At 36.9% G+C, this 24,104-nt stretch overlaps 1 protein-coding gene across 1 annotated transcript in view; it reads right to left on the bottom strand.

Annotated features, from left to right (window-relative positions):
* LOC115438332 (phospholipid-transporting ATPase ABCA1) overlaps positions 1–24,104 on the bottom strand; it is a 419,337-nt gene that overhangs the window by 367,564 nt on the left and 27,669 nt on the right. Inside the window, exons 10-11 of the mRNA XM_030161907.1 lie at positions 6,978–7,117; positions 1,197–1,313 (exon numbers count right to left, since the gene is read on the bottom strand). Of these exons, the coding sequence (XP_030017767.1) occupies positions 1,197–1,313; positions 6,978–7,117 (257 nt within the window). The remainder of the gene's footprint in view (positions 1–1,196; positions 1,314–6,977; positions 7,118–24,104) is intronic.

Genomic DNA, 24,104 nt, shown 5'->3' with positions numbered 1-24,104 from the left:
CTTTGGTCAAATTTCAGATGTTATATTCACATAAATAATAGTCCAACAGGCCTCATATTTACTGTGTTGAAAACAGTCTTTCAATTCAGCTAACACTATATTTACATGTTTCTTTTACTGCCATAAAGCTCATACCGGAACCCCTCCACCCATTAATAATAGTTGGAGTTATTATACACCAATATGCACAAAAATACACTTAAAAACTACTAATAGAAGTGAACTGAAGCATACCAAAAAATGCTACAATACACTAAAATGCACAAAAAATGCTAAAATACACTAAAACACACAAAAAGAAACATTAAGATACACAAAAAATACACTAAGAAATACATTAAGGTTGGCAAATATGCACTTAAACGCACTATAATACACAACAAATAGACTACATACACAATCAGGACAGCTGCAGGTTTGATGAAGCTGAATTTATGACATTTTAAGGCGTTTTTCAAGGCATCTTTGGTCAAATTTCAGATGTTCCATCCACATAAAGAGAAGTCCAACAGGCCTCATAGTTACTGTGTCGAAACAGTCTTAACCATGTTTCAGTTCAGCTAACATTACATTCACATGTTTCTTTTACTGACATAAAGCTCATACCTGAACCCCTCCACCCATGAATGATAGTTGAAGTTATTATACACCAACATGTGCAAAAATACACTAAAAAACACTAATAAAAGTGAACGGGAGCATGCCAAAAAATGCTAAAATACATTAAAATGACAAAAAAATGCTAAAATACACTAAAACACACAAAATGAATCATTAAGATACACAAAAATGCACTTCGAAATATATTAAGGTTCACAAATATACACTTAAACGCACTATAATCCACAAAAAATAGACTAAATACACGATCAGGACAGCTGCAGGTTTGATGAAGCTAAATTTATGACATTTTAAGGTGTTTTTCAAGGCATCTTTGGTGCAATTTCAGATGTTCCATCCACATAAAGAACAGTCCAACAGGCCTCATGATGTATATATTCTTTAGTGTGTTTTATACTTTTATCTGAGCATTTAAGTACAGCTGAGAACCACCTGTCAAAATGTGGTAATGTGCATATAATGACAATAAACATTCTTGAAATCTAATCTGAAACTAAAGTTAAAGTAAAAACACTAAAAAAAGCTCAAACTAACCTAAAAACAACCAAAAATGTCTGATTTGTGCCGATTCTTACCCGTAATGCATTGACTTGAGTGCTGTTCTGAAAGAAATCCCAGACACGTGGGCCGACCTCATCCCACATATCAGCGAGCTCTTTCAACATAGCCAAGGCATTGAATGTGCTGTTTGCCTGAAACAGTGGGAAAAAAAAAAAGCAACATTTAACAAAACGTTGGTGTCACCTTCCCCTGCCTGAACGCTTACCCACTGAGCCGCTTCTGTTTGCTTTGAGCCAATTCAGACATGAAAGTCTTCCACATGTGCACGTTTGAGCTAATCCCTGGAGGAACTCATCGCAATGTAACACCGCTACCTCCCATGGTGACACATGTAAATAGGGTTATTTACCCCTGAACACTGACTTGTAAACAATCTGACTATGTCTGGTGTTAAGAGGGCCTCCTGCATCAACACGCAGCCACTCGCTGTGAAGCCGACAGATTTTGCTCGCTCTCATTATGTATTCTCGCTGCTTTCCTGTTGTTTGCTTTACTTACGCGCTCATCAAAATGATGCTAATATATGGGAGAATTGTCTTGTCATGAAAATATATTACGTTTTCATATCCGGTGGGTCGGCTCTCTGAATGACTAATCCCTTCTTTTGTCTTCACTGCTGGTAAGTCTATGCAGTATTTTTGCAAGTACCTGCTAGAGGCACCTTAACTGGTCCTGCTCTGTTGGTACCAGATTAGTTGAGCGAACATACAGTATAAAAAGGCCTGATATCCTACTACGCCTCCACAAACAACTGAAGTTACAGCAGTGATATTTTGCTAAACCCACTTTTATTATTAGTCTTTGGTACATTTATTTGTGTATTTGGACCCTAATAGTTCCAAAAGTTTGAATTTGAACCCTCCAGGTGCTGCAAAGCTATCTTTATATTAATTTTGGCAAAAATCAAGCGAATTTCTACAACCCATTTCAATTCCTTCTAAATTTGTTACATCTATAACTAGTTACGTTATAACATTTGCACATACAGGGTGGGGAAGCAAAATTTACAATGAATATTTAGTTTTTTTCTCAGCAGGCACTACGTCAATTGTTTTGAAACCAAACATATACTGATGTCATAATCATACCTAACACTATTATCCATACCTTTTCAGAAACTTTTGCCCATATGAGTAATCAGGAAAGCAAACGTCAAAGAGTGTGTGATTTGCTGAATGCACTCGTCACACCAAAGGAGATTTCAAAAATAGTTGGAGTGTCCATAAAGACTGTTTATAATGGAAAGAAGAGAATGACTATGAGCAAAACTATTACGAGAAAGTCTAGAAGATACTATTAAAGAAGAATGGGAGAAGTTGTCACCCGAATATTTGAGGAACACTTGCGCAAGTTTCAGGAAGCGTGTGAAGGCAGTTATTGAGAAAGAAGGAGGACACATAGAATAAAAACATTTTCTATTATGTAAATTTTCTTGTGGCAAATAAATTCTCATGACTTTCAATAAACTAATTGGTCATACACTGTCTTTCAATCCCTGCCTCAAAATATTGTAAATTTTGCTTCCCCACCCTGTATAACGTCAAAACTTCCGACGAACATTTCTCAGAGTACGACATAACTGTTTATCAGGAGCAGCAGTTGTAATAAAAACTGAAAATATGTCCAAACTTCGAGCCGATCACCTAGTTGTATTAAGGAACACGCGAGCAATGTCATTTGCATTTAAAGGGCCAGCACTCAAAACGAACGTTCACGTATCATTACTCAGAAATAGGGTTGAAGATGGACCTGTGGAGTTTAATTAATGAAGAATTCAGACCCAAGCAGAGCATTTACAGTTTATGTAGACCACAGCACAATTGTTAAAATGCATAATTCCATTAAAAAAAGCAAAATATGACCCCTTTAAGGCATACTGTAACTTTACAAACAAGTGCTGATACTATGTCTTTATGTATTGACGAGGAAATCGCAACATGATACGGTTCTGGTTTTAACATACTACCTGTTGTGATAAATATACCCTCACTGTAAAAAAAAAAAATAAAAATAAAAATAATGCATGCATAAGTGAAAAATAAAACCGACCACTGATGTAACAATTGACCTTTCATGTTGTTGGCCTAGTGCTTAAAATGTGTTCACTTCAATGACATTTTGCACAAGTGATACAAAATATACATACGTAATATAATTAGTTAATTCTTGACTGGTAGTTTGTGCCGCATATGAATAAATTCTGTTTTAGAGATACTACGCTCCTCAGTAGACGATAATTTTGTTTCACTTCACGTCTTTTACGTTCTCTTTATTGTTCTTAATATACAGCTCTGGAAAAAATTAAGAGACCACTGCAGTTTCCTCTGAATGTGTGCATGTATGACAGCCATTCCATTCCTGTGTCTGTTGAATTCCAACACAAGCACACCTTATTCTACTGGGTAAACACCTGATCCATGTCTTATTTAAGAGGGAGGAGTACAAACCACTACTGTGGCCATCATTATCTTCTTGCAATAGGACGAGCTGGGTGACAAAAACAGTGCTAGTGCTGCAAAAGTAATTGGAATTAAAAAGTAACTATTGAAAACTACTGGACTTCATCATTACCTCAGCCCTGTCAGAGGTTGTGCGGTAAGCAGGATGTGGGTCATACGCATGTTTTTTGGCCATGCACAAAATTATCCCAATATTGGAATAATATCAGCAAAGAATTTGAAAAAATATCGGGATACGAACTACCAAGGACAAGTTCTGTGCTATATTTGGGTTATTTAACAGGAAAAGACATACCAAGTAAGGATAAATATTTGGTTAAAATCATCTTGGTAGTGTCACACAAAAATGGTGTAAAGACGACCTCTACCCTAAATAACTGGAGAGACATTGTGGAAGAAATTCACAACATGGAGAGACTTCCTTATATCATAAGTCTACAGCAAGCAACACATGAAGATCGATGGAAAAAGTGGACAACATACAGGACAACTGACACTATATTCTAAATATTAGTTTTGTAAAATCTCAAAAATGAAACAGTAAAATATAACTTAATAAAGGTGTGGATGACAGACCACCAGATGTAGACCCTGTCATGGCCAGCCCACTGTCCAGACCTGAACCCATTTTAAAAACTTCTGGAGGAAGATGAATGGTCATAAGCCATGGAACATTGCTGAGCTTTTTGAATTTCTCTGTCAGGAGCTGCATAAAGTCATCCAACAGCAACAGTGGAGAGCCAAGACACGTGAAAGCTGTCACTGAAAATCAGGGTTATTCCACCAAACACTGATATCTGAACTTTTCCCACGTTACAACATTAGTATTATGTGAACAATAGAAAAAAAGACAAAAATCCAGGCACTCACTTGGTTGGAAAAATTGTAAAAAGCCTTTATTTCAGGATGGCCTGAAGATTAATCCTTTGGGGCTGGAGTTAAAAACACACCAACGCGTGTCGGCATGCACCTTCTTCAGGGTGTTACAAAGAAAGAGGAAGACACTAATTTATACTCATGGACTGCAGGTGTGGCAGCCAGTGAGACAACAGCAAAAAGTTTTTCAGACACTAAGTGGGAGTAAGTAGCCACTCTATTGTAATAAGAGGACAGAATATGTAGAAATGAGGGGGAAAAAAATGAGGAAATAAAAAAGAATAATAAAATAATGCAATACATTTTTTTTAACCTTCTCATGCATGAATTATGAGAACCTTAATCAAGATTTTTTTTTTTTTTCGTGAATGTTTTTATTCCTCTTTAGGCATGAAAAAACAAACAAAAAAACATGATTTAATTTTTTTTTTCAATCAACCGATTTTTCATGGAGTTACAAAAATGTCCACTCAGCTACACCATGGATTTTATTCTCGAAGCAAAGAAACATGTATTTAAAACCCAATATCATAAAGTGATATGAAAACAGTGACATGAAACCATGTTTAATGCAGCTAATCTGATGTTTTCTCACATTTTAACATATTCTAATACTAGTTATTACTCACTTTATGGAGATAATATGCAAAAAATAAATATTAACAATTGATTTCCACTCAAGAACCAACCAAGAACAGCAAAGTTACAATAATGGTATGAATTGCAGTTTATGAGATGATGCATAAGTGTCCACTGTGTTGGTTGATATGGAACTAAAACAACAAAACCTATGAATATACAAGAGTAAAGCTCTGGAGTAACTGTCCACTGTAGTGACCACTATGCATGAAAGGGTTAAAAATAAATAATACTATCATTAGTAATTATTTTATTTTTTAAATTTTATTTATATTTTATTAATTTTATTTCATTTTCTATTTTATTTGTTTTTTTTTCTCTATTTTTTTTCCTCAATTCTACAGATTCTGTCCTAACAACAAGAGAGTGGCTACTTACTCCCATTTATTGCCTGAAAAACTTTTTGCTGTTGTCTCACTGGCTGCCACACCTGCAGTTCATGACTATAAATTAGTGTCTTCCTCTTTCTTTATAACACCCTGAAGAAGGCGCATGGTATGTTTTTAACTCCAGCCCCCAAAGATTAATCTACAGGCCCTCATGAAATAGAGGTTTTTTTTATAACTTTTCCAACCAAGTGAGTGCTTGGATTGTGTCTTTTTTTTTTTTTTCTGTTGTTCATGCCCTCTCCATGAGCACCTCTGGTTTGTCTAATACCAGTAGCTCCCTGTGAAATAGTTTTTTGGTCATATTAGTATTGTGTCGTTTAGAAATGAATCTGAATTTGTTTTCTTTTCATTATTTGAAGTCTGAAAACACCTGCATCTTTTTGTTATTTTGACCATATGTCGTGTTCTGCAAATACATGCTCTAAATAACTATTTTTATTGGGAATTTGGGAGAAATGTTGTCGGTAGTTTAAGGTCAAGGTCACTTTATTTATACCCGTAGGTAGATTTGTTTTGCAGTCTAGGTGATTGCCTTGGCATTACAACAACACTTACATTAAACATGCAAGACAGGCACTTGATCACGCTTACAGACAGGGCAAAACAAAAAGTGCTCAGTGTTCCACCATTCATCGGTATAACAGCATGGATAAGTAAATAAAAGAGGTAAGATCAAATAAATAAAAACAAGATGCAATAAAACACAATAAAAACCAGAAAAGATAAAAACAATAAAAACAATCCGGGATAAAAAACCCGAGTAAGAACATACAATTAAAAACAAATAAATAAAAAATAAATAAAAATTTGAAGTCACAATAATAATAATAATTTAGAGTGTAACACAAAAATGTTCATTTTACAGATCAAAACACGGTATTCAAAATCTCTCTGATGGGAGATTTTAAAAACTATTTGACAAATTAGTGTTACTAAGTGACCCACGTTTTTACTTTTAAATTCATTTTTGCTTTAGTTGAACCATAAGGGATTATCCAAAACAAGGAGTGACTTTATTTTGAAATAAATATTGGAATTGCAATCAAGGAAGTTTCACTCTCTGACGGGATGTTACTGTGTTTTGATTCTTACTCACACATACCTATAAGTGGCAAAATCAGAGAAAGTGAAAATTTAGCAGTGGTCTCTTAAATTTTTTCCAAAGTTGTATGTTTAATGTCTGTTAAAGGTTTGCGTGGATACAGCACATGTGGAAGTCCATCGTTACAACTTGAGTGAATCTTACATCCCGGAAGGACAACCTGAAAACATGATGCCTGCAGCTACAGCTGTTGCAGAGGCATGTGTAGATCATTCTGTTTGTAGCGTTCCCAAAGTGGTACTTACACGGCTCGCAAAAAGCTGAAAACTAAGTGTAAATATGTTAGCAGGCTTGTGCGTTTTATGTTTACATTTTTCTCTCCAGACTCACTTCTTGCACCATGAGGCGGGCAGCAGGTGTATCAGGTGTGTAGAGGACTTTCCCCTGCAGTAACGGCTTGAAGGTGCTCCAAATGTAGCGCAGACCAGGTGTGCTCTCCAGGGTGTCGACGAGAGTCTGACAAAAAGCATCTAGAGAAGAAGCGGCACAGAGGAGAGAGTCAAAGCAACACCGAATGTACTCCTAAATTTTTTCCCAATCCTGTGTGCATACATAAACATGCGCTTTCATGGGACAGCAGGAAAAGTGGAAACCCAAGTTGTTTGATCTGTATAAAAATCTGAGGATTTGCAGCAGCCAAGAAGCAAACATGATAAATATTGCACATAAACTTGAAATTCATATGTAGCTAGCATTATAACGTTTTCTCTACCCGGTGTGGGCTGAAAAACAAATATTGTCAGTTACATTCAAGTTTAATACTAAGCCATATCTCCCATCTATAAATAATAAAGAAAGTCCCGTCGTTACACAAATATATAACATTGCTGCTTTTACAAACACACAGTCACAGTAAAGAAAATAACTCAGGAGTGTATGAAGAAAAAAGTCTGTGGACCAGGGAAAAAAAAAAAAAAAAATCTTCAATGAACTCAGGAGCAGTAGGATCATTACTAATTTAGTAATCTGCCAACGTGAATATTGCGGGGTTGGGAGAGCACGGGTAGGTTAAATGAGGACCTGCGCAGAAAGGAACCGATACTGAAGTAGGGCGGAGGTTTCACTGTTGTGCTCACAATGCAAAAAAAAGTTTCTAAAAACACTAAATCTGAAGAAAAAGGTACTCAAAACAAGTGAAATATCTGCCCATGTAGCACGATAATTTCACTTGATAAGATTTCTTGAATTAAGATAGTTAAATCTAGAAATACAGGGGTTGGACAAAATAATGGAAACACCTTCACCTCAACATGATAATGCCCCAATCCATACAGCTAGAATTGTTAAAGAATGGCATGAGGAACATTCTAATGAAGTTGAGCATCTCGTATGGCCGGCACAGTCCCCAGACCTCAACATTATTGAGCATTTATGGTCAGTTTTAGAGATTCAAGTAAGACGTCGATTTCCACCGCCATCGTCTCTAAAAGAGTTGGAGGGTATTCTAACTGAAGAATGGCTTAAAATTCGTTTGGAAACAATTCACAAGTTGTATGAATCAATACCTCGGAGAATTGAGGCTGTAATTGCCGCAAAAGGCGGACCTACATCATATTAAATTATATTTTGTTGATTTTTTAAGGTGTTTCCATTATTTTGTCCAACTCCTGTAAGCATGTCTACAGATGCATGAACACTTAGGCCCAATCCCAATTCACCCCTTAGCCCTCCCCCTTACCCTTACTCCTTGGCCCTTGCACTTGACACTATACGCCTTGAAACGGAGATGCAAGGGTTAGGGCAGGGGTGTCAAACATGTGGCCCGGGGGCCAAATGCGGCCCGCCAAAGGGTCCAGTCCGGCCCTTGGGAGGTTTTTGCAAAGTCAAAAATTCCACAGTCTTGAATTGAATTAAGCAAAAAAAAGAAAAAAAAAAAAGAAAAAACACTAGCTTGAATTAAGGAAAAAATGTTGAATTAAGCAAAAAAAAAAAAAAAAAAAATCTTCAATTTAAAAAAAAAAAAAAATCTTAAGTTTAGCAAAAAATCTTGAATTAACAACTTCAAACTTGTTTCTTTGTTTTAGTGCAAAAAATAACATTAAATTATGAAAATATTTACATTTACAAACTATCCTGTAACAATAAAATGTGAATAACCTGAACAAATATGAACAACATGAAATGTCGAAAGAAAATTAAGTACAATTTTGTCTATTTTCTGCCTGTTCCTCAGTGTTTGGTGTCTTTGTAGATCCGATCCATAATGCACACGTAGAAATGATTAAGTGGAGGCAGATTATTAAAATTCCACAAATTTTTCTCAAGAAATTTCAGTTTTTTCAGGTTATTCACATCTTTTTTGTTTGGATAGTTTATAAAAGTGAGTATTTTCATAATTCAATGTTTTTTTTCTTTACCCTAAACAAAGACAAAAATTTGGAGTTGTCATTATTTATATATTATGTTATTTTTTTACTGGTCCGGCCCACTGGAGATCAAATGTAGCTGAATGTGGCCCCTGAACTAAAATGAGTTTGACACCCCTGGGTTAGGGGATGAAACATTCCCCTGTGAAATGGGACAACCCTTCACGACCTGTTAAGTCATTCATGCTGCTATTAACAGACGCAACAACTTTGTTTCCCAAAGTATTCATCATGTCGTCAGCAGCTGTAACCGTCTCTGTTACATGAGCTAAAGTCATCTTTTTGAGGCTATCAACTATAATCCGCAGAAATATGGTCTATAACACATTGAAATGGTATTAAACGGTCAGATGAAATGATTAAGTTGTTTATAGGGATGTAATTTGATTTGATTTGATTTATTTATTTATTTTTAAAGTGCAAAAAAAACAAAAAAAAAAAACAAAAACAAAATAAAAACAAAATAAAACATTCAAATGGACAGAATCTATCTCCAAGCACATACAAGTCTGAATTTTGCATGGTCAAAAAGGAGTAGGAAGAAGTAACGATAATTCAATTCAATTCAATTCAATTCAACTTTATTTGTATAGCCCAATATCACAACAAGGTTATCTCAAAGGGCTTTACAGAGTCAGTTAGAGTAAACAACAGTCAAATGAACAGCAAGAAAATGAGTAGTGTCCAGGGCATCCCCCGTCCTTAGACCCTCCTTCTCGGCAAGGAAAAACTCAAAACCCAGTGGGAAAAGGGAGAAACCTCGGGGAGAACCACAGTGAAGGAGAGATCCACTCCCATGGACGGACAGGCTATAGATGCACCAGGACTGATGGACGATGGATGGATGATGGATAACAATGTAACGATATGAAATTTTCAAATCACGGTTACTGTGACCAAAATTATCACGATTATAATAATAATAATAATAATAATAATAATAATAATAATAATAATACATTTTATTTATAGGCGCCTTTCTTGGCACTCAAGGACACCGTATTATCATTATTATCGCAGTATTGTTGAAATTGTGCTCAAAATGTTCAAAAAGTACTTATACACACACTGAAATAATTTAACCACGTTGTATTTTGGAACCAAAAAACAACAAAAATCTCAAATAAAATAACTGGCACAATGCACTTGCTCTTGGCAGAAACATTCAAGTATTAACCCTTAGTGGTCTGAGCCTATTTTGGCTGTTTTTCAGTACTTTTGATTTTGTCTTCATATACTACATAAAAGAAATGTTACTATACCCATGTTTGGTATCTTTTATTTCAGCACAACTTCATTTACAACTGCCTATTATTTTTTTCACTTTAACCTACTATATCAACATAAAAGGCCAGAAAACACAAAAAAATATATAAAATCCAATTTGAAAAAATGTATATAATTGTTTCGCCCCGGCTAGGGGACCCTCGGGTGCAACATGAAAAGTGTGGTCACCTTTCCTCACTCCCAAGCCACAGAGAGAAACCCTGGACACAGGCTGTGCAAGTTTAACAAAAAGTGATTTATTTACAAGGTGCAACATAAAGATATTGAAAACTGGACATAAAGGCAACTGAAACTTCGGGGTGGGCTCTGGCCAAAACAACAAACAAAACTGTACTACTGAGAAATGAAGCTGACCTGCAAAATAAAGAAACCAAAATACAAGATCATTGCATAAATAACACACAGATACTAAACTAACCTTTTCAAAGACTTTAAAAGTGAATATTGGTTCCAAATATTAGGTATATACAATTACAATTGTAATAAATTAAAACTATACTCAAATATTTGACATAAAAGCATAGATTAACATAGGCGTTTTCTCTGGAAAAGTGTGGTAATCAAACACGGTTATTGTGATAATTTGAATTTAAACAGTAATACTAACCGTCCGCCATTTTACCACAGTTTATCATTATACCGGTAATCGTTACATCCCTAGTTGTTTACAAAGAAAATGTGTACATTTGTGTGTTTCTTTCATCACACTGCTGCACTTCTGGCTGTGTTTACCTCCATCTTGCCAATGATTCGAACAGAATTATGGGAAATTTCTCCTACTCCTCTGTTTGTAGTGTGGTCCTGAAAAATCAGCCCGCCCTCTCAGGCGAATTGAGAATCGGGACAACACTACCCCTTCACATGTATGTGCAAAATGGAGGGGTAGGGGTAAGGGGGAGGGCCAAGGGGTGAATTGGGATTCACCCTTAAAACAAGACATCACCTCTTAAAACAAGATAAATTATCAAACACTTCTAAATCTAAGTTGTTGTTTTGTTTTTTGTTTTTTTATCTTGGTAAGAACCAAATAATTTGCAGTGCAGATTGTGCCAGGTTTGTTCTAACTAATAACATGTGATCTTTACATTGTGGTAGTTCATCAGACTATTGATCTCACTGTGAGGTTTTAGTGAGTCAGCTGCCAGTCAATACCACCATCCCTCTCTGACATTACATCACCGGTGGTTCACCCCCCCACCCCAACCCCACTCACAAACACCTCACATCAGCCCATAACCAAACCTCAGTCCACTTTTTCTCATCTTGCAGTGCAACCATTTTCTCGCCGTCAGGGAGGTTTTAGGGGCCATTTTCAGTGCAATTAAATGTTAGCCTTTCAGCCTGCTGGCCATCTTCCTCAGGTGGTCCTGGGGGGTTCGTGTGCACAGAGCTAATGGCTACCCCTTACTCCGAGTCTGACCAGCTGTTCCCTCCTCTGACTGCACAGATGCCACCTCCTGCAAACATAACACTTGAAATGTGTGTCACACAGATCACTACCTCTGCTTGGTAGATTGTGAGGCGCCTCTTGAAGGAGGATACTTAAACATTTGTAAGATCCTTGTCTTTTTTTTTCAGTTATGACACTGATAACAAGAAGAAACCACCCTGCATTTACAGCAGTCTGACTGTCACTCACCTACCAATGAAAATATATAAAATAAATATAACCTCTAAGCACATGTTCATGCATTCCACATACAATTAAAGGTCTTCAGGTCTGCACAGTTATTATTATATCTTGTGGTCACTATATTTCACATAGAAAACACACTATGTACATGTAATGTCAACCGGATGGTGTTATATAAGACAGACTTCCTTTTGCCAGACGGTGGTACCGTAAATAAAGGCCTTTACACACTTGTCTTTTATTTGGTGTAATAAATTTGCATAATTGTCTTTTTTTTTCCTTTTAACACATTAATATAGTACTTTCTATCACAAGTTATCAGTGCTAATAAAGGCATTTATTTGTGTGTGTCAGACATTAAGATGATAGTGATAGACATGGTTAGTTCTAGCCACATCGTAATAAACATCTGTCACAATAACCCACAGTGGGTTATTATGAAATGCCCCGCCCATCTTTGCAGTTACCCTTTTGGTCGGTCAGTGTTTGAACAGGATGTACATACTTTATGTATTTCCCTGACCTTGAAGAAAGCAATTAACCAAAACGCACTGGTCTATATTTATTTTTTTTATTTGACCTTTATTTAACCAGGAAAAAAGAGCAGTGAGATTAAACATCTCTTTCAAGAGTGTCCTGGCAAAGACAGCAGCAGCACAAGTTACACACAGTAGACACATAGTCACAGCCATACATTCATATTAAAATATACTTCAAACAAGTCAGTTATCAACGATTCATAAATCACCAAACTAAGAACATACATATAAAAACACCATCAACAATTTAAAAAATACTGAAAGTATAAAAGCAATGGTCCTTAAAAGCATCTCAAAGCAGAACCCAATTCCTTTTCCCATTGATTTAGAATGACTCTGAATGTATTAGAATGAAATAAAGCTGCTTGGAATTCTTCACCTAATAGTATGACGGACAAATATGATCAAAATAAGGACATGAAGGACAACCTGACTATCAGGATAGTGAGGAGTTTGTGTAACATGAAAGTCAAATGAATCAAGTACAGTTTGCACCATGAGTGAATTTTCCCTGGACCAAGCAGATCAGAGGATCCTGGTTCTGATGGATGGAAAAGCAGGTGAAGCAGAATTATTTCTGTCAAATAACCTGACATCAATGTATTTGATTCATTTACTCAACAAGTGTTGCAACTGTTCTCACATCTCTGCCAGTATGAATAGTTGCAACATAGAATGCAAAATGTCCGCCTACAAACGGCACTTTCATGTATATCAGTATTTTTTCATCACACCCCTGGTATGTAAAGGACTAAAGACTCAATATGGACATCTAGATGTAGTTCAAGCAGGATGGAAATCTGGAGCCGAATGGACAATGTGCATTCAATTGCATTTTCCCAGTAATTATTCTTAAATACTGCAGCACTGAGACTTTCAAAATAAAAACATATCATGCTTGCACTTGAAAACCCTCAGTCTGACTTATCAGTCACACTACTGCCACCCAGTGGCCTGCCTTATCAGTGCATGCCAAAGTTTTTGGACAGACGGACGGACGACCAACTGATGACCGTACCCTGCAGCCAGTGTGGCTGAGGGTAAAAAGGAGTTTACTGCAGGGTTTACAAATCACATCTGAAAGCACCATAAATGCACTGAATGCACTGTCCGCAGGACAGACACACAAGAGGCATATTTTTTAATTCAACGTTCAACACATTTAATAACTTTTGTTATTATTACACAGTATCTTGGCTGGTGCAAAAACCTTGCTGCCGAGTGTGTTGGCAACTCCCTAATAATAAGCTGACAGATGATGGATTTATAGCCTCTAGAAGCTTCAGGCTGACTGCGCATAATTTGGGGTCAGTAAATGATTGCAAATTATTTCCATATCATTTGCCTTTGGATAAATTCAACATTTGGAGAAAAAACTGCAGCACATCCTTAATACCAGAGCATGTTTTTTTTTCTTCCACAGATTTTAGAATTGATTGTATTTCTTCAAATAAACATAATGTGCCTGCACTTGAAAACCCTCAGCCTTCAGTCCACGCCAAAGTTTTTGCACATACAGATGGACAGACAGACGAATGTTGAACTGATGACAACACCCTGCAGCGAGGGCCAAGGGTAAAAACTTGGGGTCAATAATAAGCCATGTCTCAGGTCAGTGACCAAACCTAACTCGAAACAAAAGCTGACCCTGAAATACAGCTCAGGTACAAAATATCTTGCATACATTTCATGTGTGTGTCATTTAATGTCCTACTAGATAAACACAATGTACACAATGTCACAGTTTATATTTCCTTTAAGCACTCTTAGCCCTTAAAGATTACAACTAATTTTACAGAGGAGGAGGAATCCCTGCAGAATCAATAGTTTGACTAATGTGAATGAAACATGGATGTACATGCTAGTGACAAAATACTACCTTTGTTTCATGGGAAACATATAACAAATGTTGATCTTTTGTTTGCTAAAGGGAGCGTCCCATTCACACATTCTCCACAGATGCCATTTGTGCAGCTTCTTTTTGACAACATACCTTTACTTTATTACACAAATGTCAGCGAGAACAAGCGAATGTGTTCTATACACCAGCTTTAGCCACAGTCATATAATTGCTCGGAGCCTCGAGTCTGCCCCTCAACTTACCTGGCAGATTTAATCAATTTGAGTTGCACCCTGGAGATGGGCTCATCTCGGCAGCACAGTCAGACAACGCCGTCGATGCAAATGCAACTACTGAGCACATTTTCTAGCACATGCAATCACATGTCCAGACATTTATACGCACACTCCGGGAAGAATTTAATGCTGTGTTTGTGTTTCTGTTAAATTATGTCATTTATAATAAGAGGCGGATAAGAATGTGCACACTCGAGAGGCATACACACACATACTAGCACTACATGCATCAAACAAGCAGCTCTCGTTTCTTATAGGCAGTACAAATCAAGTGCTGTCTCGAGGCATTCTAACAGGAAGTCGCATCAGCTTGAATAAATGTCACTGATGTCAGTCTCCAGCCTCGTAGACCAGCCCCTCTCCCTCTTAACACTTTACCGGATCCAGTGTTCATTAAAAGGCCCCGTTTCCAGCTTAAAACAAAGGCTACAAAAGACTAATTACTCAAAGAGACACCCACAGGCAAATACTCAGATAGTCAAGGAAAGTCAGGGAAACACACCCCAGTGAAATTAGGTCAATATTAAATGAAAAAGAGAAGGTTATTTTGACAGATTAGCGTATGATACTTCAATGTGAAAAGTTTGCTCGAGGTGCAAAACACTCGTTTGAACCTAGAACTTAGCAGCACCTACAGTAAAACTATAAATCAAAACAACTTTTATCAAATCACAAGTAGAGCCTCAGTGCTTTTACTTTTTCTGGATTCTGTGTAGACTAAAGGAAAAATGGACCTTCACTGAAACACAAAACAAAAAAACCCTGAAATAGAGGTCGCATTAACCGAAAATATTCCATCATTGACAGATTTTTTTTTAAAAGATGATGGAAAATTCTGAAGGCTGTCTGTCATCTTGATAGATTAAAATACTGAGAGAAATCTACTAAAGAAAGTTTTCACACACAACACTGAACAGAACCGGCAGGATCACTGGTCTGCCTGTCTCTAAACAAGGCATCAAACAGTCCATAACAGTATCCTACCTGTATATAATCTACAGCACCTGTATATAACCCTACAGCACCTGTATATAACCCAACATCGCCTGTATATAACCTACAGCACCCATATATAACCCTACAGCACCCGTATATAACCCAACAGCGCCTGTATATAACCTACAGCGCCCATATATAACCCTACAGCACCCGTATATAACCTTACAGCACCCGTATATAACCCTACAGCACCTGTATATAACCCTACAGCACCTGTATATAACCCTACAGCACCTGTATATAACCCTGCAATGCCCATATATAACCCTACAGTGCCCATATATAACCTTACAGCACCCCTATATAACCCTACAGCACCTGTATATAACCCTGCAATGCCCGTATATAACCCTACAGCGCCCATATATAACCCTACAGCACCTGTACATAACCTACAGCGCCCGTATATAACCCTACAGCACCTGTATATAACCCTACAGAGCCTGTATATAACTCTACAGCACCCGTATATAACCCTAAAGCTCCCATATCTGACCCTACAGCACCTGTATATAATCTACAGCACCCGTATATGACCTACAGTGCCCGTATACAACCTACAGCATCCATAAATAACCTACAGCGCCTGTATTTAAACCTTACAGCACCCGTATATAACCTACAGCACCCGTATATAACCCCACAGCACCCGTATATAACCCCACAGCGCCCGTATATAACCCCACAGCGCCCGTGTATAACCCCACAGCGCCCGTGTATAACCCTACAGAGCCACCTTTCACAACTATGCTGAATACAACACCGTTACTTCTTTCAAATTACTCTGTTAGTTCACCTGTAGTAGACCCCCTGTCCAGTTGGTGGCTAGTGTGCATATTTGTCAGTCATTGTCAAGTCTTGTCTCATTGTTTAGCGGACTTTAGCCAAAACTATATGCTACTTTGCTAGCGCAAAATGTCAAGACAGCCGAGTCTCCTTAGTTATTTTAAAAAGCCCAGTAAATGTAATGGCACTGACAAACACAGTGAAAAAAGAGGGACTGATGCGGTGGAGGATGAAGGACAAGCAAGTAATACTGATAACGTTTATCAGCCAGCACTAACTACAGCCGCTGCATCATTGAGAAGTTTCTGAACGTTAAAATTTGTCTCATCATTAAAAATTAAATTTGAAATAACGGGTAAGAATGTGTTATGATGGAATTTTTATGACGTACATGGTTGTAAAAATATCTCAAGCAACCTCTGCCCTGAAAATGCATTTGTAATATATGTTTAAATACATTTATATGCCAATGTGAATGTAGATACAGTTTTGTTTTTCAGAGTCAGATTGTACTGTCATACAACCAATATTACACGATCATAGAAAATATAGTTACCCAGGTCTCAGTGTTTATAGCATGAGAAAAAATAAAAGGATAAAATATGAAATAAATATATAAAAGCTAAATAGAATAAAAACTACCATAAAATATGCAAAAAAAAAAGAAAAAATAATAAAAATAACTTCTAATATGTACAAAATTACATAGTCTACAGCAACAGTAACAGCTGTAGTGGTGATGCATGTAGCAGCAGCAAAAGTGAAATAAAGTTGTTTTTTTTACTGTGAAGGACCAGTTAGCACCCCAATATTCCGTGTAATGACTCAGAAGTTTTCCTTTGCTGTCTGGGATTAATTGGAAAGGCAACATTTTTGAAAAACTTGTGTGTTCATCTTTATTATTGCCATTTTACTATTCCTTTGAGTGTACTTTTCCACTTACAAAGGACTTGTAATTGGCTATTATGCAGAAGCACTACATATTGTAGATTCATTTAACTGTGCACCGACCAACACAATGAAATGCCACTAGAAATCCCAAACAGCCATTAGCATGCTAACAGAGATGTTAGTGCTTATTTTGAATGGGTGACACAATGTTTTTGCTAATTTGTGCTGGCACTAGCATGCAATTCCACTTTACACTGCAACTTTATTCCCAGGGAACAGGGGGCTTCTTATTAAAATCTAATTTTGTGCACTTTTCTCCAAAGAACAGGCAGTTAATGAAACAGAAATGCATGGTCTCTAATGAGCACAGTGCTACATGAAGTTACACTCATCTAATTTAGAGCCAATGCTATGGAACAACCATACTTAGTCTTAATTTTCAAACGCAGTCCTCAATAGCAACTATTATTTTCATCAATTCATGTTTCATATCTATGATGAGAAAGATTTTTCACTATATCTTTTCTTAATATGTTGTTCGATTATATATTCACTCAGTATTTACAATACACATCCCAGTCATAGCACAATAGTTGATATTAAGCCATTACACTGTAAATTAACTTTAAATAAATCAGGAAGATTAAGAATTGATACTTTAATTAATACCTTAACTTCAACATGTTCAAAAGTTCTTTTTGATGCAGGAAAGCAGGTATGTATGTTTACGGTAAAAAAAGCTGTTGAATGTATTCAAAGTTGTAGTTCTATTATTGGAGTTAAATTATGGAATGACAAATACACATTTAAGATCAAAACACTGGTTTGTAAAGGTATCTGAGGGATACAAGCAAGAATGATTTTTGATGTATTAATTAGTAGCCTAAAACTGATTTTGATTTGAATGTAGGTGAGGCGTATATAAGCATTTAGCTTCTGCCTAAGCCTGTTCAGTCTCAACAGAATTCACAGTCGGTTGACTTAAAATTACCCTCATTGATTGTATGTTCTGTATTATGGAAGATGACTGAATAAACTTAAACCTAAACATTTGCAAACAGTAGAAAACTTGTCTTGAAAACTTGCTTATCCCTGTGTAGAGAATGTAGCCTTTCCTTCAAATGACTAAAAATAGAATCCGGTGCAAATGATTAAAAGTTCTTTAGACTTAGAGAGAGTCTGGCCATACATCAACATCAGACACATGGCCGGGTCTTGTTTTTAACCATTCAGGCGGGTGATAATCCATAACCCCCCAGGGGCTCTACAAGGTGCACATAGGAAGATAAAACAAATAATGTGCATATCGAGAACATCCCAGACAGCAATTTTAACCCTTGGACTATTTCCACAGTGTCTCTGTACTTTTCTCACCTGTCACGTATTGCACAAATTGCTCTTAGTAGCTTCGAACACCTGGCCGAGGAGGAACACCATTACACAGTCTGTGTTCTGAACCAAATCCAGGATCTGTTTACCTGACATCTGAACTATTATACAGTAGTTTATGGTCATTGTTGGGCTTCGAGTTCATCCTGTGGGAGCTGAGCTAAGTCTCTTTAAATAACAAATCATCATGTACTACTTATATGTCTTAATCCAAAGGTGTCAAACATGCGGCCCAGGGGCCAAAACCGGCCCGCCAAAGGGTCCAATCTGGCCCCTGGGATAAATTTGTGAAATTACACTGACGATATTAACAATCAAGGATGTTAGAATCTCTTTAGGTCAGTTCAATCTCAAGTGGGTCAGAACCAGTAAAATACTATCATAATAACCTAGAAGTAATGAAAACTACAGTTTTTTCTTTGTTGTAGAGTAAAAAAAAAGTAAAATTACACAAAAATGTTTACAGTTACAGACTAGCCTTTTACAAAAAATGTGAATAACCTGAAAATTCTTAAGAAAATAAGTGCAATTTGAACAATATTACGCCTTAGTTTACCATTTATACATATGCATCACAACTTACAGATCACAGTGGATCTACAAATACACAAAACATTTAGCAAGAGGCAGACTATTGGTACAATTTCACATACTTCATATTTGCTTATGTTATGTTCAAGTTGGTAGATGTAAATATTTTCATTATGGAATTTGACTTTTTTCACACAAAAACATAGAAAAAAAACTTTGGAGCTACATTATTTATCAGTTCTTATCCTATTATTTATATTATTTTACTGGTCCAGCCCACTTTATATCATATTAGGCTGTATGTGGCCCCTGAACTAAAATGAGTTTGACACCCCTGTCTTAATCTCATATTAAACTGAAAAGCCTGTGGGTCTGGGGTTGGATACGAGACCAAGCTCCAGATCAAAACTACACAGAATACAATGGAGTGGAAGAAATTAGGCTGTGAATGTGACTGAAGTGACTCCAGTCCACTTGGTGGCGCTAAAGTAATTCTCTGTTGATTTGAGCCAAACAGTAACGCAGTGACACAGTTCCCATTGGACTGGATATACAGGCACCACAATCAGTTTTTCCGGCTCACCTCCTTCAACTTCATATCTGACAAATTACAGTGTTGTCAGGGTTCCCACTCCTTCCCTGAAAATATTTTCCTGGACATTTTCAGCCGCTACAGAGTCAAGTTATCACATCATACACTAACACACTTGCGGAAAAAATTATTAGACCATCAAAAGTCATCTGAAACAATGGTTATGCAATCAAGTACTAACTCCTGTGTGTATCACGTGACTTAAACAGAAAGAAAAGAACACATGGAATGCCTAAAAGGACTGTTTTTGGCAGTACAATGCCATAGCTATTGATGCAAGTACTTAAGTAATTTTGGTTATCATAAAGAAAACCAAGAAAATGTCTAGATATCAGCGCTGAAATTAAACTCTTATGAGCTATTTTTGTTATTATATTTGTCCAAACAAATGTACCTTTAGTTGTAGCAGGCATTAAAATGAACAAGAAATTGAAGAAAACAAGGAGTGATCTAATAATTTGTAGTTGTAACTTGCATTTACCCACACTGTTTCTATGTTTACTACTCAGATATTTGATATGCAGTCTATAGCTATAATCTATCTATAAAAAATAATTATGACAAATGTATAACAGAGTAATGCAAACATACCCATATATCACAGTGTAGCACTTCATTAGCATGACAAACTGGAGTTACAATGTTCAACTGGACGATTCCCAACTCAACTTTCTCTTCTCTATTACTTTCTCTCTTGCACTTCCTCTAACAATATTTTTATTTTTTCAGTAAATCACTGAAAAACAATGTCCTTTGTTTCATCACAGTTTAGACACACAAGGTCACAAGGCAGGGGGAGGATAAATAATTTTCGTTTACAGTTCATGTTGACCACAGGAAATGTTTTAAAATGCATAATTCCATTTAAAAGAGCAAAATGTCACTCCTTCAACCCACCCTGTCATAAAGACAAATGCCAATTCAGTTGGTTTTAATAATTCAGCACAGTTTTAGCTCCGACACCAAAGCAGACCAGGTAAAACCACAGGATATTTAAGGCAAACTCTAGACCTGATCTAACTTTAACAAGCTTTATAAGTTATGAGAATCTATTAATATTAATGGGCATGACGATCAACAACAACAAAAATGTCACTTCAACATTCATTCATAGCGTTTTGCTCTCTGGAAATTTGCCGAAAGCTCTATTTTGAGTTTTCCAAGCATGTACTGATTTACTCTCTGCTGTGTGTTGCCTTAGTGACTTAATAATACTGTAAATTACAAACGTGGCACAAGAAGCCAACCTTAAGCAAAGTATAAAACTAGCAACAAACACAGACTGATCAGATCATTTGATGAGGTAGTTAATGTTTGGGCAGAATAAGCAGAAGAAATCTGAGTAGATAAAAGGCAGCTTTCCTGTTATTTGGCTAAATTGTGGTCATTGATTCAGAGACATTTCATCATGATAGACAGACATTTTTTGGGTAGTTATGGTTTCTAAAAACAGTGATGCACGTGAGGAATGGAAGTCCTAAATCATATGAAGAATAAGTCATTTTTCCACAATTTTTTGACGCCTGTGCTCTAACTGCATATTTTATCATAAACCGTACAGATGTATTTTTTTTTCGTAGTCATAGTAGAGATGCTTTGACAGACAGTGGCCATTAACAGTAATGTTAACAAGGGCTCTCTGTCCTTAGAAAACCCACTTGAATCACTGTCTATAAGCATGCGGTAGGTGGGCAGAGTGGTCCAGATTCCCAGAGCTTTGTGAATTTGTCCCAGTCTCCTCCAATGTGACGCCTGGAATAAATGTTTTATAAGTATTTTACAACCGCCAGGCTGCTGCACAGACTACTCTGCACCACAACACCATGTTTATACAATAAATATCTCCAGGAAAGTGGAAGATGATGACATGCTGAGGATGCACCGGTCACACTCCACCACTAACATTCTTTGTAAAAGTAATAAAAGAAGACGGGTTGATCTGGGGATAATCATAAGATAGTAGATGTACATATACTGCCAGGAGTAACATTCCTACCTTAGACAGTTATTCTAAATCATGACAGCACTGATGAATTTGGGCGCAAAGGCTGGAAATATGGCTGCCTTTGTCATATTTCATCACTAAATGGAACAATATACCAGTTCACAACTCAAAAGAGCATTTTAGGGACGCCATCTGTTCTTGGCGGGATATTTGTGATACCATATGCTCCTATTAAGGATGTCATATATTTGCGCCTTTTGACTCGGCGCTGCTCATAAAAAATCATTTTCCACTCAGGATAAGAAGGTCTGCCCTTTCCTCTCTATTGGAAAAACATCATTATGTCAAGGTGAGGAGTGCAGACTTTTAAGGGAGTGAGAGGAGATGGTCTGATTGGCCAGGACGGATGCCAGACCTTTATAATATATCGGATATATTCCTAATCAAACCCGGCTTCCAGCTCTGGTTCAGGTGCCAGCTGTGCCACAGAGGTCTGGTCCAGTGATCATCTTTTTCACAACTCTTCCATATCACAGTCTTTTGTGACTATAATCTCTTTAAATGTATTAATAGTTTTCAGTGTGAACAGCACTTCCATATGACTACATCCACATGGCTCAATCTGTATTTATTGCTCACATGTTCACACTACAAGTAAAAATTGCCCAAATCTGATTATTTTTGTCCAAATCTGACCCATATCTAATTTTTTTAATAAGTCTGAAAAACACAAATTTGATTTTTTTTTTTTTTTTTCCCAAAATCAGACCCAGGCCACTTTCACATGTGGTCCTACATCAGATACATATTTGGTGTTTTCCAATGTGATGAATAGAGATGCACCAATACCACTTTTTTCCAGATCGAGTACAAGTACAAGTACTTACATTTGAGTACTTGTCCATACCGAGTACCAATATGAATACTTAATAATACCAATGTGCTTTATTGTCGTTGTCATTAGTCTGACTGTAACAAACTGCTGCTACTGACATTTAATGCATTGGAATAAGCGTTTCTCAATCAATCCACCAGAGGGCGCCACTCTTAATTAAGCATACTGGCCGAATACCACGAAGAAAAGTAAAGTTTTTTTAGAAGAAGAAAGTCAGTAATAATAAACATGGAGACGACAGTGGTAGCACTAATGTGGATACTAATGTTGATATTGATGAGGGTACTTCGCATAAATATATCAGTAGTTTTTCACAGTTGCTCCGCTACCTCCACGGTTCCCGGTGGTATTCTCCGTCTGGGTACACATCCACTAGCACCTGGAAAACGGCTGGAACGTACGCAGAGGATGGACAGAACGTTCCATGCATATCCGTCTGTGTCTTTAAAGTTACTTGCAGTCAGTGTTACTTTTGTCAACGTCATTTATTTTGAAAAATCTCCACAGTGCTGACATTACTCCTCCTGCTGCACTTAACTGTGAACGTCACACTGCCGTAAGTGGTATCGGTGCGGTTGTATTGGAGTACTTTTAAGAGTACAAGTACAAGTACACACGCTGAGTATCGGACCCGATACCCAATACTGGTATCGGTGCATCCCTAGTGATGAATGTGGCCTCTGAACTAAAATGAGTTTGACAGCCCTGCTCTATATATTCACACTCCCTGTTTGGATCCTGCTGAATTCACTGAAACACTGCTCTTTGTTTACTTCTTGTTCTGTTTTTGTGTTTCATAAAGCTGAGACAACACCCGGAGACAGATAAAACTTAGTATTGACTATTATTTTATAACCACTCATGCTCTTGAACTCACAAAACAAAACAAAATAAAACACAATCGACTGATGTAAATACAGTATGGAGGCTGATGTGGCCAGTATTCACACGTTATTTCCACAATTTGCATATAGATCTGACACTGTCCACTATAGTTCTGGAATAGGATTGAACATTTTCTAGGTTGTTTGGCTAATTCTGGGGCTGTGGTGAGTGCAGTGCAAGATGTTGTGACAGTGTATTTTTAAACAGGTGTCATGATAGTAGCTGTTTTGGTGGAACATGTGCCCACGAGGAAGCATGTCATGGAATTAAAATAACTAAACCCCTAAAAAAGAAAACAGTGCTGTTGCTCTTAGAGACTTTTTAATCAATCAATCCAGACCCTACACGTAATATATTCACTACATGTAATATATTCACCCTCATTCCAGTTTGCCACACTATATTTAGTGATTTATTAAGTTGATATGTAGTGAAAGTATGTAAACGTTTGTGATTTTCACATTTTCACAGAGCATAATGTTGGCCTCATAACATATTTGTCTCATATTGCCATAATTTAAGTCATATTTTTGGCCAAATTGTGATGTCTGCATAACTTTACTCTCCAAACCCTGCTGCTTCA

The sequence above is a fragment of the Sphaeramia orbicularis genome, chromosome 18, assembly GCF_902148855.1.
Source record: "Sphaeramia orbicularis chromosome 18, fSphaOr1.1, whole genome shotgun sequence".
In the NCBI taxonomy this organism is placed as follows: Eukaryota; Metazoa; Chordata; class Actinopteri; order Kurtiformes; family Apogonidae; genus Sphaeramia; species Sphaeramia orbicularis.
This window is presented reverse-complemented; position numbering and strand designations above follow the sequence as displayed.